The sequence below is a fragment of the Polyodon spathula genome, chromosome 60 (genome assembly GCF_017654505.1).
Source record: "Polyodon spathula isolate WHYD16114869_AA chromosome 60, ASM1765450v1, whole genome shotgun sequence".
Taxonomy (NCBI): domain Eukaryota; kingdom Metazoa; phylum Chordata; class Actinopteri; order Acipenseriformes; family Polyodontidae; genus Polyodon; species Polyodon spathula.
The window spans coordinates 702,494-720,574 of NC_054593.1; the positions used below are offsets into that span (position 1 = coordinate 702,494).

An 18,081-nucleotide genomic window follows, 5' to 3' on the forward strand; every position below is an offset into this window, starting at 1 on the left:
AGAGGAAGTCTTCAGGGTTTATCTGTAATGACAGTGTGTGTGCTGAGAGGAAATCTTCAGGGTTTATCTGTAATGACAGTGTGTGCACTGAGAGGAAGTCTTCAGGGTTTATCTGTAATGACAGTGTGTGCACTGAGAGGAAGTCTTCAGGGTTTATCTGTAATGACAGTGTGTGTGCTGAGAGGAAATCTTCAGGGTTTATCTGTAATGACAGTGTGTGCACTGAGAGGAAGTCTTCAGGGTTTATCTGTAATGACAGTGTGTGTGCACTGAGAGGAAGTCTTCAGGGTTTATCTGTAATGACAGTGTGTGCACTAAGAGGAAGTCTTCAGGGTTTATCTGTAATGACAGTGTGTGTGCTGAGAGGAAGTCTTCAGGGTTTATCTGTAATGACAGTGTGTGTGCTGAGAGGAAATCTTCAGGGTTTATCTGTAATGACAGTGTGTGCACTGAGAGGAAGTCTTCAGGGTTTATCTGTAATGACAGCGTGTGCACTGAGAGGAAGTCTTCAGGGTTTATCTGTAATGACAGTGTGTGCACTAAGAGGAAGTCTTCAGGGTTTATCTGTAATGACAGTGTGTGTGCACTGAGAGGAAGTCTTCAGGGTTTATCTGTTTTGATATTTATTCTGTGTTAAAAGTGAAGTGCTTCTTTACACTGTCTCCACTACCGTCACTCTCTCCCTTTCTCTATTCACTCTCTGACAGTCCCTCACTCTCTCCCTTTCTCTCTTCTCTGACAGTCCCTCACTCCCTCTCTTTATCTTTTCTCTATAAAACAAATATAAGAACAAACAGTGTTTCTCAGAGTTTTAGCAGTTTCGGCTGTGACTACGAGGGTACAACCCCTGCACGTGATGCCAAGTCCCTCAGTTGGGGTAGACCTGAGTTCAGCAACCCTAAGGTATGGTGAAACGGATCATTAGAAAATATTCTAGTTTTCTTCCGATTTCAGAAAATATATTTAAAAGTTCAGTTTAAATAAGAATGTAATCAATCAAATTCTGGTTGACTGTGACCAGATATAATTTGTATTTATTTTTATTACAAATTATATGTGGGCAGACTGCTGTTTCACAGTTGTTGTAATTGACTGACCATTATGAACGAGTCACAGTGTGTTTGTAACTGACAGACCATTATGAACGAGTCATAGTGTGTTTGTAATTGACAGACTATTATGAACGAGACACAGTGTGTTTGTAATTGACAGACCATTATGAACGAGACACAGTGTGTTTGTAATTGACAGACCATTATGAACGAGACACAGTGTGTTTGTAATTGACAGACCATTATGAACGAGACACAGTGTGTTTGGATTGACAGACCATTATGAACGAGTCACAGTGTGTTTGTAATTGACAGACCATTATGAACGAGTCACAGTGTGTTTGTAATTGACAGACCATTATGAACGAGTCACAGTGTGTTTGTAATTGACTGACCAGAGCGAGACACTGTGTGGTTGTAATTGACAGACCATTATGAACGAGTCATAGTGTGTTTGTAATTGACAGACCATTATGAACGAGACACAGTGTGTTTGTAATTGACAGACCATTATGAACGAGACAGTGTGTTTGTAATTGACAGACCATTATGAACGAGTCACAGTGTGTTTGTAATTGACAGACCATTATGAACGAGTCACAGTGTGTTTGTAATTGACAGACCATTATGAACGAGTCACAGTGTGTTTGTAATTGATTGACCAGAGCGAGACACTGTGGTTGTAATTGACAGACCATTATGAACGAGTCATAGTGTGTTTGTAATTGACAGACCATTATGAACGAGACACAGTGTGTTTGTAATTGACAGACCATTATGAACGAGACAGTGTGTTTGTAATTGACAGACCATTATGAACGAGACAGTGTGTTTGTAATTGACAGACCATTATGAACGAGTCACAGTGTGTTTGTAATTGACAGACCATTATGAACGAGTCACAGTGTGTTTGTAATTGACTGACCAGAGCGAGACACTGTGGTTGTAATTGACAGACCATTATGAACGAGTCATAGTGTGTTTGTAATTGACAGACCATTATGAACGAGACACAGTGTGTTTGTAATTGACTGACCATTATGAACGAGACACAGTGTGTTGCTACTGAATCAGTGCTCAACGATCCCGTTACTCAATTCCAAGGCAATCCGGAGTCTAATAAGGAGACAAGATCGATCCAGCTGCACTTCCACTGGTCCCAGATTCCCTGGCAAACTAAGAAAAGCCCTGCCTCCCGTGTTGCTTTTGTTGATCCTAGGAATAACCAGCAGCCCCGCATTCTGTGATCTCAAGGTGCAGTTTGGAAGATACAGGGTCAGAAACCCTTGCAAATAACTAGGTGTTAATCCATTCAGGGCTGTAAGTTAACAGCAAAATCTTAAAATCAATTCTATACTGCACAGGGAGCCAGTGTAAAGAGGCCAAAACAGGGGTAATATGTTCACTTTTCCTGGGTTTACTCAGAATTCTAGGTGATATTCTGAACAAACTGCAAGCAGGATACCTCACACCTTAAAAGGTGCATTACAAAAATCAATTGGAGATCAGTTATAGGCATGCATTAGTCTCTCGGCATCAGATACGGAAATAATTGTTCTGTTTGACTATATTTCTTAAATGGTAAAAAGATACTTTAGTAACTTCCCTAATATGAGACTTAAATGATAGATCAGGATCAAAGATGACCCCCAAACTCTTAATTTCTAGTTTTGATGAGAGACTACAAGGGTCGGGCTCATGTAATCCCACATTTCCTTCTAGTTGGTTCTGTGTTCCCACTAGCATAACCTCTGTTTTATCTGAATTCAACATTAGAACATTGTGACATCCAATGCTTGCTGTTTGTAAGGCAAGTAGCTAACACCCAGGCAGAAGAAATTCCTGGCTTTAGGGACAAATATAGCTGGGTAGCATCAGCATAGCAATGGAAGTTCACTCCGTGTTTGTGGATAACGTCACCTAACGGTAGCATATATAATGAAAACATCAAGGGACCCAGAATGGAGCCCTGTGGAACACCACAGACAACTTCCGATAATGCTGATTCTACCTCTCCAATAGAGATGTGCTGAAACCTATCAGAAAGATAAGATTTGAACCAGGATAGGACAAGGCCAGACAGTTCCACTGTGCTTTCAAGATGATTGGATGGAATGGTCTACAGTATCATAGGCAGCACTTAGATCTAGATTAATTAAAACTGATGGAAAGCCAGAGTCAGAGCTTATCAGCAGATTCTGATAAGGGCCGTCTTGGTGCTGTGTGCAGCATGATAACCAGACTGAAATTTCTTGAATATACCATTAAGAATTAGAAATATTTGTAATTTGAATTGCAACAAGTCTCTCTAGAACCTTATCTAAGAATGGTATGTTGGAGATTGGCCTATAGTTATTGAGGACTTCAGGATCCAAATTGGGTTTTTTTTAAGCATAGGCTTTACCACAGCTATCTTAAGTGCTATACTGGAGAAAATTGAACCATTTTTCATGTTTAAAATGTAGGTATCAAAGATGCCAAGAACATCTGGTAACAGTTTTGTAGGAATAGAATTAAAAGAGCATGTAGTAGCTATCATGTGTTGAACTAGCACTGTCCTCTCCTGTAAGGTAATCAAAGAAAAAGCCCTCCTAAGCCTTAATATGTCAAGAAGGTGTCTGTGGAATCGCAATGTGAAGGGTGGGACTGTTAGGGGAAGGATTATTTCATTTATCTAGGGTAAAAAAAGGAATCTAGGATTATTTTATTTGTTTCAATTACATTAGAATAATATAATGATCTGGCCAACACCAGAGCCTTCCTATATATAACCAGGTGCCCCTTCCATATGATGTAATGAAAACACAGTTTAGATTCCCGCCATCTCCGTTCTAGTTTACAGCCCTCATATTTCATCTTACGAGTTGTATCATTAAACCACGGTGAACTGTTTTAAAAAATGAACTTCTCTTTTGCAGATTCCTGGTTTGACAGAGATCAGGAGAGTTTTCAAGGTATAGAATGAGGGGGGAATTGTTAAATGACAGGTGGATGAGACAGGGGGAAAGAAAAGGGGAGTTTGTGAGTGAAAGAGAATTGGGAAAGAGAGAGAGATGAGAAGGCTGGATGTAGTTAAGTGTCATGATGTATATCATCAATTTAAGAGTTTCTTATTCAAAGGATATTAATGGTATTATTAATCCACAGTAGTTTTGTATATGAATCATTTTTAGAAAGGTGTATGTGAGCAACTACAGTAGAATAATGAAGATCTGAACCCATCCTGAAGGTTTGTAATTATTCGCTCATCCCACAGAGGTCTGATAGAAAGTCCAGACATCAAGAGGTTGGTGAATGGAGCCTGGAACAGTGTCGACACTCCATCGTGGAGCTGGCAAAGGAGCTGAACAGAGTCATGAAGGTACAGAGAGAGAGCGCAGGGGAGAATGGAGAGATGGGGGAGTGAGCGTTATTGGTTCTGGTTATTAGAGAGAGGAGATTGGAGAGAGAGGGGAGGAGGGATGGGGGAGTGAGCATTATTGGTTCTGGTTATTAGAGAGAGATGTGCAGTGGAGAGGGGATTGAAAGGAGAGTCCTGAGGTTACAGGAGAGGAGAGAGGCAGATGGGGAAGAAAGGGGCTAAAGTAGGGAGTCAGTATTTCATCTTGTCAGATATTGCAAAGAAGCTTGCAGGTACAGAGAGGGGTGAGGTGTGTGTGTGTGTGTGTGTGTGTGGGGGGGGGGGGGGGGGGGGGGGGGGGGTGGAGGATCAAAAAAGAAGTTAAGGTACAAAGTATGGAACAGAATAGAAACAGCATTGAGAGCAACAGTTGTGCATTACATGTGACTTGAGGGTTGTGAAAAGGGTTGTTGGAAGAGGCCATAGGCTATTCAATCATTTGAACCCCAGCAACACAAAAACACACAAAAACAAAGCTCCTCTTCCCACCTCAACTGAGAGAGCCTGGCATCCAATCCAAACCCACAGAGGCAATGATTCTAAATAAACAAATCTAGTGTCAATTGCATGGCAGCATAAATTAGTGTCAAGTTTTATTTAGGACAAAACTGGGTCAAAAACAGAATGTTGTGTTTTAAAGAGAGTTGTGGGGATGTTGCTGGGTTAACTTTGAAATAAGAACATCAGAACATAAGAAAGTTTACAAACGAGAGGAGGCCATTCGGTCCATCTTGCTCGTTTGGTTGTTAGTAGCTTATTGATCCCAAAATCTCATCAAGCAGCTTCTTTAGGTCGCCACATAGTCTTCTTTGTTCAAGACTGAACAGATTCAATTCTTTTAGCCTGTCTGCATATGACATGCCTTTTAACCCCAGAATAATTCTGGTCGCTCTTCTTTGCACTCATTCTAGAGCAGCAATATCTTTTTTATAGCGAGGTGACCAGAACTGAACACAATATTCAAGATGAGGTCTTACTAGTGCATTGTACAGTTTTAACATTACTTCCCTTGATTTAAATTCAACACTTTTCACAATGTATCCGAGCATCTTGTTAGCCTTTTTTATAGCTTCCCCACATTGTCTAGATGAAGACATTTCTGAGTCAACAAAAACTCCTAGGTCTTTTTCATAGATTCCTTCTCCAATTTCAGTATCTCCCATATGATATTTATAATGTACATTTTTATTTCCTGCGTGCAGTACCTTACACTTTTCTCTATTAAATGTCATTTGCCATGTGTCTGCCCAGTTCTGAATCTTGTCTAGATCATTTTGAATGACCTTTGCTACTGCAACAGTGTTTGCCACTCCTCCTACTTTTGTGTCGTCTGCAAATTTAACAAGTTTGCTTACTATACCAGAATCTAAATCATTAATGTAGATTAGGAATAGCAGAGGACCTAATACTGATCCCTGTGGTACACCGCTGGTTACCACACTCCATTCTGAGGTTTTTCCTCTAATCAGTACTTTCTGTTTTCTACATGTTAACCACTCCCTAATCCATGTACATGTGTTTCCTTGAATCCCAACTGCGTTCAGTTTGAGAATTAATCTTTTGTGCGGGACTTTGTCAAAAGCTTTCTGGAAATCTAAATAAACCATGTCATATGCTTTGCAATTATCCATTATCGATGTTGCATCCTCAAAAAAATCAAGCAAGTTAGTTAGACACGATCTCCCTTTCCTAAAACCATGTTGACTGTCTCCCAGGACCCTGTTACCATATAGGTAATTTTCCATTTTGGATCTTATTATAGTTTCCATAAGTTTGCATATAATAGAAGTCAGGCTTACTGGTCTGTAGTTACCTGGTTCAGTTTTGTTTCCCTTTTTGTGGATCGGTATTACGTTTGCAATTTTCCAGTCTGTCGGTACCACCCCTGTGTCAAGAGACTGCTGCATGATCTTGGTTAGCGGTTTGTAAATTACTTCTTTCATTTCTTTGAGTACTACTGGGAGGATCTCATCCGGCCCAGGGGATTTGTTTATTTTAAGAGCTCCTAGTCCCTTTAACACTTCTGCCTCAGTTATGCTAAAGTTATTTAAAACTGGATAGGAACTGGATGACATGTGGGGCATGTTGTCAGTATCTTCCTTTGTAAAAACTTGTGAAAAGTAATCATTTAATATATTTGCTATTTTTTTTTCTTCATCTACGATTTTGCCATTTGTATCTCTTAAGCATTTAATCTCCTCTTTGAATGTTCGCTTGCTGTTGTAATATTGGAAAAACATTTTGGAATTGGTTTTAGCTCCCTTAGCAATGTTCATTTCTATTTCTCTCTTGGCCTTTCTAACTTCCTTTTTGACTTGCGTTTGCAGTTCTGTGTACTCTTTCTGCGTACTTTCTTTTTGGTCCTTTTTTAATGCTCTGTAAAGTGCCTTTTTTCACTGAATATTTTTTTAATTGATCTATTAAACCATTTTGGCAATTTAGTTTTACATTTAGATTTGTCTACTTTAGGGATATAATTGTTTTGCGCCTCTAGTACTACATTTTTGAAGAACAACCATCCTTCTTCTGTGGGTGTTTTCTCTATTTTACTCCAATCTACTTCTGTTAGTCTCTGTTTCATACCTTCATAGTTTGCTTTTCTAAAATTGTAAACCTTAGCTTTAGTCATTACTTTTGGGGATTTAAAAAACACTTCAAATGAGACCATGTTGTGGTCTGAGTTTGCCAGTGGTTCTTTGACCTCTGTTTTAGTTATTCTGTCTTTGTTATTTGAAAAGATTAAATCAAGGCATGTCTCCCCTCTAGTCGGTGCCGTGACAAATTGTGTTAGGAAGCAGTCATTTGTCATTTCCACCATTTCTATTTCATCCTTCGTGCTCCCCACCGGGTTTTCCCATTTTATTTGGGGGAAGTTGAAATCCCCCATTAGTATGTCTTCTCCTTTGCTACACGCATTTCTAATGTCATTGTATAACAGATTATTGTGCTCACCGTCTGAATCTGGCTGTCTATAGCATGCTCCTGTTATTATGCCCTTTGAATTTTTGTCCGTTATTCTGACCCATATTGATTCGGTTTTATTTTCTTTGTCCAGGTTTAACACCTGGGCTTCAAGACTGTTTCTTATGTATAGCGCTACCCCTCCTCCTCTTCTGTCCTGCCTGTCTTTCCTATACAGTGTATACCCACAAATATTATATTCGTCCCCATAACTCTCAGACAACCACGTTTCTGTAACACCTATCACATCATAGTTACCTGTTAGTGCAGTAGCTTCAAGTTCTAGAATTTTGTTTCTGATACTTCTAGCATTTAGATAAATACATTTAATGGTTGTCTTACCTGAGTTGTTGTTCTTGTTTTGATGCGGTCTCCCTTCTGTTTTTTTGTTGATTTCTCCCCCCTTCCTTTCTAGTTTAAATGCTTCTGAAATTGGTAAAGAAGGATTGACTTGAACCACAGAACAGGTGATTTGTTTTCTTAGGCTGCTTTTCAGAAATCACTTCAATCATTATTGAGGGGGCCCTTCATGGAGTGAGCAGCTGAGGGATAATAACAATATATAATAACAGAATACAGCGTGGACTGTATTCAGAAAGCAGTCAGAGCTTCCTTCATGGAGTGGCATCTCAATACTTGAAGCCATTAGGTTTTGTTAGGTTTGTGGAGTGACAGGACTCTACTGTAGCAGGTGAGCAAGTCACTGACATATGAGATATGCTCAGCTTGTAGTATGTGATTCGAATTTACCATCTGTACCATCTCAGCCAATTAGAGAGCAGGATATCTCTCTATTGTGGCTGAATTGAGTATACTGGTTTCTGCAGTGTTTGTGGTTAAATTCCCTGTTTGAATGATATGTTACTGATTGATTTCAGAACTCTGCTATACCTGCCACTGTGTCCAGTGAGGATACGTGCAGCCTGGAAGAGTGTCGCTGCTTCATCATGAAATGGGCTGATGAGCTGGACAAGCTGATCCAGGTAAAGAGGGTGCAGTGAGAGCTGAGAATCAGGGTCACAGGCAGGGTGAAGTGAGAGCTGAGAATCAGGGTCACAGGCAGGGTGCAGTGAGAGCTGAGAATCAGGTTCACAGGCAGGGTGCAGTGAGAGCTGAGAATCAGGGTCACAGGCAGGGTGCAGTGAGAGCTGAGAATCAGGGTCACAGGCAGGGTGCAGTGAGAGCTGAGAATCAGGTTCACAGGCAGGGTGCAGTGAGAGCTGAGAATCAGGGTCACAGGCAGGGAGAGCTGAGAATCAGGGTCACAGGCAGGGTGCAGTGAGAGCTGAGAATCAGGTTCACAGACAGGGTGCAGTGAGAGCTGAAAATCAGGGTCACAGGCAGGGAGAGCTGAGAATCAGGTTCACAGGCAGTGAGAGCTGAAAATCAGGGTCACAGGCAGGGAGAGCTGAGAATCAGGGTCACAAGCAGGGTGCAGTGAGAGCTGATAATCAGGTTCACAGGCAGGGTGCAGGGAGATCTGAGAATCAGGGTCACAGGCAGGGAGAGCTAAGAATCAGGTTCACAGGCAGGGTGCAGTGAGCGCTGAGAATCAGGGTCACAGGCAGGGTGCAGTGAGAGATGAGAATCTGGTTCACAGGCAGGGAGAGCTGAGAATCAGGTTCACAGACAGGGAGAGCAGAGAATCAGGTTCACAGGCAGGGAGAGCTGAGAATCAGGTTCACAGGCAGGGTGCAGTGAGAGCTGAGAATCAGGGTCACAGGCAGGGTGCAGTGAGAGCTGAGAATCAGGTTCACAGGCAGGGTGCAGTGAGAGCTGAGAATCAGGGTCACAGGCAGGGTGCAGTGAGAGCTGAGAATCAGGTTCACAGGCAGGGTGCAGTGAGAGCCGAGAATCAGGGTCACAGGCAGGGTGCAGTGAGAGCTGAGAATCAGGGTCAGGCAGGAAGAGCTGAGAATCAGGGTCACAGGCAGGGAGAGCTGAGAATCAGGGTCACAGGCAGGGTGCAGTGATAGCTAAGAATCGGGTTCACAGGCAGTGAGAGTTGGGTGTCAGGAAGATGTGATTTTGTTTAATATATTACAGAATGCCCTTAAAATTTTACCATAGTAAATGTGCACAGTAACGTTGCAATTCCTTATGCTAATACTACTCTTATATCATTGGTAGTGTTTGCCTGTGCCTTGCCCATCTTAAATAAAGTTTGCCTACCAAATGAATCAGCTAGTGATCTACATATTGCAAGTGCAGTCTATTGTTAACGTGTAACTTCACTGTGTTTCAGTGAGAGAATGAATTGTGATCTCTCTGGGAGTCAAAACAAGAGAGCTGGACTGGCTGAGAGAAGGGGAGCTGCTGCCCTGAGAACACTGATATTCTGATTGCTCTGTTCATAGACACCAAAGCAAAGCCAGAGTGCTGGGCAGGTTGAGAGAGGAAAAGAGGCAGAGCTGAGAAACAGAGAGGATCTCCCAGGACCAGTGGGGGAGGAGCTAAGTGAGTGGGTGGGGCAAAACCAGGGGGAGGAGCTGAGCCAAGAGGAGGAGCAAAGACTGAAGGATGTTCATGACATCATCATGGAGTGGGCAAGGGAGCTGAAGACAGTGCTACAGGTAATATTTCAACAGCTGGGTCTGAACTGTCCATCGGTGCATCCCAAAAGAGGTTCCTGTATCTCCCTCATTCCTACACAGCCACACTGCTAGTGATCTGTTCTGAACAGGATATCTTTTTATTCTTTCATTCATGAGTTAATCACTGTTATAAAGTGCTTGTTTTCATTTGCTGCTACAATGTAGATAGGTTCATTTAGTAAATATAGTCTCTGATATCAGGTAGTTTTTTTTCACAACGAGGCTCCATTTAGATTGGTATGCAATGACGACAGGGAGATAGCAGAATGATGTTCTGTTTTGATTGCACATCCATGGCAGGAATGTGTGAAACTGACATGTTTGTGTGATTCATTTAAAAAGATTGCCCAAATGAAACCCTTCTCTAGAGTTCCTGACACACTGTGGTCTAGAGTGAACACCCCTTATCCCCTAATTTATATGGTCTTTAAACCAGAACTCTGTCTCAGCGGGGGAGGCTGTAGAGCAGGATCTTGCAGAGCTGGTGAAGGAGTGGAAACAAGGCAAGCTGAGAAACATCTTGCCCATCATGGAGTTCATCATGTGGGTCCTGATCAAGGAGGAAGCAGACAAGGTGAGAGCAGCAAGATAAACCCACAGCAGAACTCGGCTCTATACTTGTACATGTGCTTTGTGTCCCAGTGGAGCACACAGGGGTAGGGAGATAATCATTTCTATGCATTAGCAGACAAGCAATCATTTTATTAAAGTGCACTTAATAATACTTTGCCTGATGTTAATATCTGTGCCATTTGACACATACTGTAATACAAATATATTCTCTCTATGGAGAGAGGGTCAATAACCACCCAGCCCAGCTACTGGCTGTATTACTACTGGACACAAATATCATTCTCAAAGCCAGCGCTGCAAACACTGTTGACATCATTGTTACTGTGCCGCCCCATTAATAAAAAGGGGTTGACTTCCTAAAGTTTGGGTTCAATTAGTGCAGACCTTGCAGTTGCAGAAAACTGTAGTGATTGACAGCAGTATGGACCGCCCCTCTGGTTTGTGATGCTGGGGGGTATTTGTTCCCTGTGTTTCCTCCCTACTGGAGTTACTAAATATCTTGAATTTCTGAATTGATAATCGCCCACGCCTGCTCTTCAGATAGATGTAGATTATTTTTTTGTGCAAGTCTTCTCACAAGAGAAGTTCCCTAAATTGTATTATTTTCTTAGGATTACTAAAGACTAGTATTGGTGAATTCTCTTTGTATATACACTGCTATATAAACACACTCACTAGGGATGATGACTAGACTAGGATTGGTGAATCCTCTTTGTATATTCACTGCTATATAAAGACACTCACTAGGGATGATGACTAGACTAGGAGTGGTGAATCCTCTTTGTATATTCACTGCTATATAAACACACTCACTAGGGATGATGACTAGACTAGGATTGGTGAATCCTCTTTGTATATTCACTGCTATATAAACACACTCACTAGGGATGATGACTAGACTAGGAGTGGTGAATCCTCTTTGTATATTCACTGCTATATAAACACACTCACTAGGGATGATGACTAGACTAGGATTGGTGAATCCTCTTTGTATATTCACTGCTATATAAACACACTCACTAGGGATGATGACTAGACTAGGAGTGGTGAATCCTCTTTGTATATTCACTGCTATATAAACACACTCACTAGGGATGATGACTAGACTAGGATTGGTGAATCCTCTTTGTATATTCACTGCTATATAAACACACTCACTAGGGATGATGACTAGACTAGGATTGGTGAATCCTCTTTGTATATTCACTGCTATATAAACACACTCACTAGGGATGATGACTAGACTAGGATTGGTGAATCCTCTTTGTATATTCACTGCTATATAAACACACTCACTAGGGATGATGACTAGACTAGGATTGGTGAATCCTCTTTGTATATTCACTGCTATATAAAGACACTCACTAGGGATGATGACTAGACTAGGATTGGTGAATCCTCTTTGTATATTCACTGCTATATAAACACACTCACTAGGGATGATGACTAGACTAGGATTGGTGAATCCTCTTTGCATATTCACTGCTATATAAACACACTCACTAGGGATGATGACTAGACTAGGATTGGTGAATCCTCTTTGCATATTCACTGCTATATAAAGACACTCACTAGGGATGATGACTAGACTAGGAGTGGTGAATCCTCTTTGTATATTCACTGCTATATAAACACACTCACTAGGGATGATGACTAGACTAGGAGTGGTGAATCCTCTTTGTATATACACTGCTATATAAACACACTCACTAGGGATGATGACTAGACTAGGATTGGTGAATCCTCTTTGTATATTCACTGCTATATAAACACACTCACTAGGGATGATGACTAGACTAGGATTGGTGAATCCTCTTTGTATATTCACTGCTATATAAACACACTCACTAGGGATGATGACTAGACTAGGATTGGTGAATCCTCTTTGCATATTCACTGCTATATAAAGACACTCACTAGGGATGATGACTAGACTAGGATTGGTGAATCCTCTTTGCATATTCACTGCTATATAAAGACACTCACTAGGGATGATGACTAGACTAGGAGTGGTGAATCCTCTTTGTATATTCACTGCTATATAAACACACTCACTAGGGATGATGACTAGACTAGGAGTGGTGAATCCTCTTTGTATATACACTGCTATATAAACACACTCACTAGGGATGATGACTAGACTAGGAGTGGTGAATCCTCTGTACATGCACTGCTATATAAACACGCTCACAGACAGCTGTCAAGCATTATTTGTATTTCTCCCTTGACTCTGGATTACTGTTTCTTAGGGAATTATTACTGAGATGTGGTTTTCTAGAACGCTAAAAACATTCAATACTGGTGAGTATCACAAACCTGAACACTTCTAAAATGGATCTATGGTCATCCCAGCACAAGAACTCAGAACTATGACATTCCTGTTTGTGCAACAAAAAAGAAAATAACTGTTTTGATTTGCTTACTAAAAAATAATGAAGAAAAAAGAGTCAGTATCACATTCATAAGTTATAACAACACCTGTAAGGGGTGCTGTTTCCTATCTTCCTGTATCACTTGAAATAACTTTCAGCACTTTTTTGGCAGTATTTCTATCAGTGTGTTTATCAGTATTTCTATCAGTGTATCTATCAGTATTACTATCATTATTACTGTCCTGCAGCTTGGTGGTATTGTTTCGTTTTTGTCTTCAATCCCTGAATTAGCTCCTTAATTCTTTCCAGTCAGGCAGCACCATGATAAACTTCAATAGGAAGTATTATACTGGATCTTTAAAGAGATCCAGCTATATTTCAGACTGGAATGTCAATTCAATTCTTTGCCAACTCTGTCTTTATCTCGTCACACAGGTGCTGGGAGATGCATCACAGATTCAGGTATTTCTCATCATTGAAGTTTTGTTGATTTTCAAGTGTTACCTTCTACCGTTTATATTTTATGTATTTTTCATTTTTTTCTAGTCTGGCAGTGGATTCACAAGGCATCAGGTACTCTTTCATTTTACCATGTATTGCTAAAGTCTGATATTTCAGATTGATTTTTGGTATTACTAGTACTGACAGACAGCTCTATATTAGAACATAACAAAGTTTCAAACGAGAGGAGGCCATTCGGCCATCTTGCTCGTTTGGTTGTTAGTAGCTTATTGATCCCAGAATCTCAACCTGGAGCTTTTTGAAGGATCCCAGGGTGTCAGCTTCTACAACATTACAGGGGGTTTGGTTCCAGACTCCCACAATTCTCTGTGTAAAAAAAGTGCCTCCTATTTTCTGTTCTGAATGTCCCTTTATCTAATCTCTATATGTGACCCCTGGTCCTTGTTTCCTTTTTCAGGTCTAAAAAGTCCCTTGGGTCAGCATTGTCAGTACTTTTTAGAATTTTGATTGCTTGAATCAGGTCACCACGTAGTCTTCTTTGTTCAAGATTAAATTATTTTAGTCTGTCTGCATATGACATGCCTTTTAAACCCGGAATAATTCTGGTAGCGAGGTGACCAGAACTAAACACAATATTCAAGATGAGGTCTTACTAATGCATTGTACAGCTTTAACATTACTTCCCTTGATTTAAATTCAACACTTTTCACAATGTATCTGAGCATCTTGTTGGCCTTTTTTATAGCTTCCCCACATTGTCTAGATGAAGACATTTCTGAGTCAACAAAAACTCCTAGGTCTTTTTCATAGATTCCTTCTTCAATTTCAGTATCTCCCTTATGATATTTATAATGTACATTTGTATTTCCTTCGTGCAGTACCTTACACTTTTCTCTATTAAATGTCATTTGCCATGTGTCTGCCCAGTTCTGAATCTCGTCCAGGTCATTTTGAATGACTTTTCTGTTGCAACAGTGTTTGCCACTCCTCCTATTTTTGTGTTGCCTGCGAATTTAACAAGTTTACTTACTATACCAGAATCTAAATCATTAATGTAGATTAGGAATAGCAGAGGACCTAATACTGATCCCTATGGTACTCCACTGGTTACCTCGCTCAATTTTGAGGTTTTTCCTCTAATCAGTACTTTCTGTTTTCTACATGTTAACCACTTCATATGCATGCATTTCCTTGAATTCCTACTGCATTCAGTTTGAGAATTAATCTTTTATGCAGGATTTTGTCAAACGCTTTCTGGAAATCTAAATAAACCATGTCATATATATGCTTTGCAATTATCCACTGTCAATGTTGCATCCTCGAAAAAATCAAGCAGATTAGTTAGACACGATCTACCTTTCATAAAGCCATGCTGGCTGTCTCCCAGGATACTGTTACCATATAGGTAATTTTCCATTTTGGATCTTATTATAGTTTCCATAAGTTTGCATATAATAGAAGTCAGGTTTATTGGTCTGTAGTTACCTGGTTCGGTTTTGTCTCCCTTTTTGTGGATCGGTATTACGTTTGCAATTCTCCAGTCTGTCAGTACAACCACTGTGTCAAGAGACTGTTGCATGATCTTGGTTAGCGGTTTGTAAATAACATCTTTCATTTCTTTGAGTACTACTTGGAGGATCTCATCCAGCCCAGGGGATTTGTTTATTTTAAGAGCTCCTAGTCCCTTTAACACTTCTGCCTCTGTTATGCTAAAGTTATTTAAAACTGGATAGGAACAGGTCGACATGTGGGGCATGTCCGTATCCTCCTTTGTGAAAAGTAATCATTTAATATATTTTTTTCTCTTCATCTATGATGTTGCTATTTATATGGCTTAGACATTTTACCTACTCCTTGAATCTTCTTTTGCTGTTATAATATTGGGAAAACTTTTTGGAATTGGTTTTAGCCCCCTTAGCAATGCACATTTCTAATATTATTAGGCTTCCATTATTATTATTATTATTATTATTATTATTATTATTATTATTTTTCCGCCAACAGTTCGTCGCAGAGTCATGAAAACGCATACGTAAGTAAATGCCTATGTGTGGACAACCAGACTGGCGTCCCCGAGTGGAAAAAGTTCACAGTTTGGCCACTAGGCTAGATCTCATGAAAATATTGGACAATTTTCAAAACTCATGTCGACAAAAATGACTTAAGATGGAGATCTGACAGTGTCAGCATATAAAAAAGAAAAAAACATTGAAACAAAATCAGTTGGATGGTTGGTTTGCCTGCCGCGTTGGAGTTGCACAAAATATTCAAAGATCTTTTTGTCTGAAACCGCACTGTTGATCGGCACCAAAATTGTCATGTTTGCTCATGAGATGGTCCTTTCTAAGTTTTGTAAAATCCCCGCTTTTTCGTTAAAAAACATGGATGCACTGAGCAAAAGAACAGTTTCACGAGTGCTATATTTACATATATTAAAGTATAAATCCATACTGCAATACACTAGAGACACGAGACCGAGTAAGTTGGTAGAGGGTAATGTCAACTACTGTCGATTTCAAAATGGCATGTTTGGCGGCCATATTGATAATTGAAAAATGACTTTTATGACCCATAACAAGAAAAGTGTTGCACATATGCTCTTCAGTATTGGTACAGTTGTGCGGCCCATAATAAAGTAATAACCACTAAAATCGAATGCAGATTGGTCACATAGTTTGGTGGCCATATTGGAATTTACATTTAAATTTTATGTTTACATTTTTTCGAGAGTGGAGATCAGGTGAGAGAGAGGAGAGTTAATTTAATAATATAGCAGTTGATAGAGCATGCTAGCTGAAAACCATCCCGGTACTTGTTTGTGGGGTTCGTCCAAGTCCATTTTGCGTTTTGTCTGTCTGTGTTTGCCCAACGCGCCCTTTTATTTTCAGTGGTTTGTTTTGTTTGTTTTATCATTTAATAAATATACTGAGCGCCACGGCTCAGTTTTCACCAGCCAGTCCTTATTTTTGGAGTCTGTGTTCTTCCGGGTCTGACGCCACCATTGCAAGCCATCCTGGTTGCAGTGCTCTATGAAAAAATGTCATCACCCGCGACCTTTGACCTCTCCAAAAGGTCAAACTAAAACTGTCAGTTTTAAAATGCCGTGTTTTGGTCACATGGTTTGGCGGCTGTATTGATAATTGAAAAACGACTTTTATGACCCATAACAAGAAGAATGTTGCACGTATGCTCTTCAATGTTGGTACAGTTGTGTGGCCCATAATAAAGTAATAACCACTAAAATCTAAAGTAGATTGGTCATATGATTTGGCGGCTATATTGGAATTAACGTTTAAATTTTATCTCCTAGGGCATGCCGATGGGGTCATAGTTATAATGGAACGCGTATAGGAAGACATATGTGCTCTTTGAAAAATGTCATCACCTACGACCTTTGACCTCTCCAAAAGGTCACACTAAAAACTGGCTCCTTGCGCCTCAGGGATCACAGATAGTCATAGTTCATATGGAACACATGTAGGAAGTCATGCGTGTCATTAAAAAAATGTCATTACCCATGACCTTTGACCTCTGCTAAGGTTCAAAACCCACAAATTGGTCTGTAGCTCTTCAGCTGTAGCTAACACAGATCAGTGGACTTACACTTCAGCGTAAGATTGTGCTCTGTACACGATACAACGTAAGTAGCCCATTAACTAATTATAGGAAAGCGATTATTTGTGATGTTTGAACCATGTTTAATTGGAAGCCTTTATAGTTGCCGGCAACTCGAGTTCTTCTTCTTCTTATTATTATTTTTCTTCCAAAAGTTGCTCAAACTCATGAAATTCGTTACGCTGGTAGATATCTTTAGGCAATCGTCTGATATTCGGCAAATTTGCGTAAGTCAGGTAGTTCGGCAGCCATATTGGTTTTTGCTGAATTTCTTAATGCTTATGCATTGAAAACTACTTAATGCAGAGTTCTGAAAATTGTTATACATGTTGAGGGATGGGCCCTGATTAACTGTAATATGAAGCTGATTGGTACTGTGGTTTGGCAACCACGTTGATTAATCTTGGGTATACGTTACCTTTGTAGTGTCCTCTAAAAAGTTATTCAGGAAAAGTTCCTACATGAACAAACATGGCCGCCATGAGCCAATCAATATGGGTAACATGCCAGTTTTGCCCATTTTTCACCCAGAAATGACACATTCCTACCACTGGGGACAGCTGTTACCATGGAAAACAGCAGTCTAGGAAAAAATATTTCAAGAAGCAGCCATTGTTCGCTGGTGTCTAGAAAGAATAGTTTCACTAACTCATGCAACTTAAAACACGGTAATTACACTGGAAAGGCTGATATTATTTTACACAGTACAGTATACAAAGACACATACTGTAAACTAAGAAAACATTTTTTGAAGCCCTGTTGCAGCTGTACAGCATCCATATGGAGAAAAAAACTGCACCGTGCTTTTTAAACCAGAAGACAGTCGAAACAATAACAAGTATAATATATGAGCTTTACAAGTCACACCAGTACAGTTTGTTTACAAATCGTAATAAAATTGTTTAGAAAAAAAAAGTGATCTCGGGTTGTACAGAAATGTACTGTAAAGTGAGAAGTGTTTGTGTGTGTGTGAAACGCTATTGTATTGAAAGCTGAACCGAAGCCAGTAGAAAGAAAATGCACCATTTAAACCAAAGACAATCACAACACTT

At 40.1% G+C, this 18,081-nt stretch overlaps 1 protein-coding gene across 1 annotated transcript in view; it reads left to right on the plus strand.

The window, feature by feature from the left end:
- The first annotated feature begins 791 nt into the window (after positions 1 to 791).
- Positions 792 to 18,081, plus strand: part of LOC121307895 (E3 ubiquitin-protein ligase TRIM39-like) — a 28,078-nt gene continuing 10,788 nt past the window's right edge. Inside the window, exons 1-9 of the mRNA XM_041240223.1 lie at positions 792 to 903; positions 3,971 to 4,006; positions 4,309 to 4,413; positions 8,292 to 8,396; positions 9,771 to 9,986; positions 10,444 to 10,581; positions 12,830 to 12,881; positions 13,388 to 13,414; positions 13,499 to 13,525. Coding sequence (XP_041096157.1) covers positions 4,408 to 4,413; positions 8,292 to 8,396; positions 9,771 to 9,986; positions 10,444 to 10,581; positions 12,830 to 12,881; positions 13,388 to 13,414; positions 13,499 to 13,525 — 571 coding nt within the window. The 5' untranslated portion in view covers positions 792 to 903; positions 3,971 to 4,006; positions 4,309 to 4,407. The remainder of the gene's footprint in view (positions 904 to 3,970; positions 4,007 to 4,308; positions 4,414 to 8,291; positions 8,397 to 9,770; positions 9,987 to 10,443; positions 10,582 to 12,829; positions 12,882 to 13,387; positions 13,415 to 13,498; positions 13,526 to 18,081) is intronic.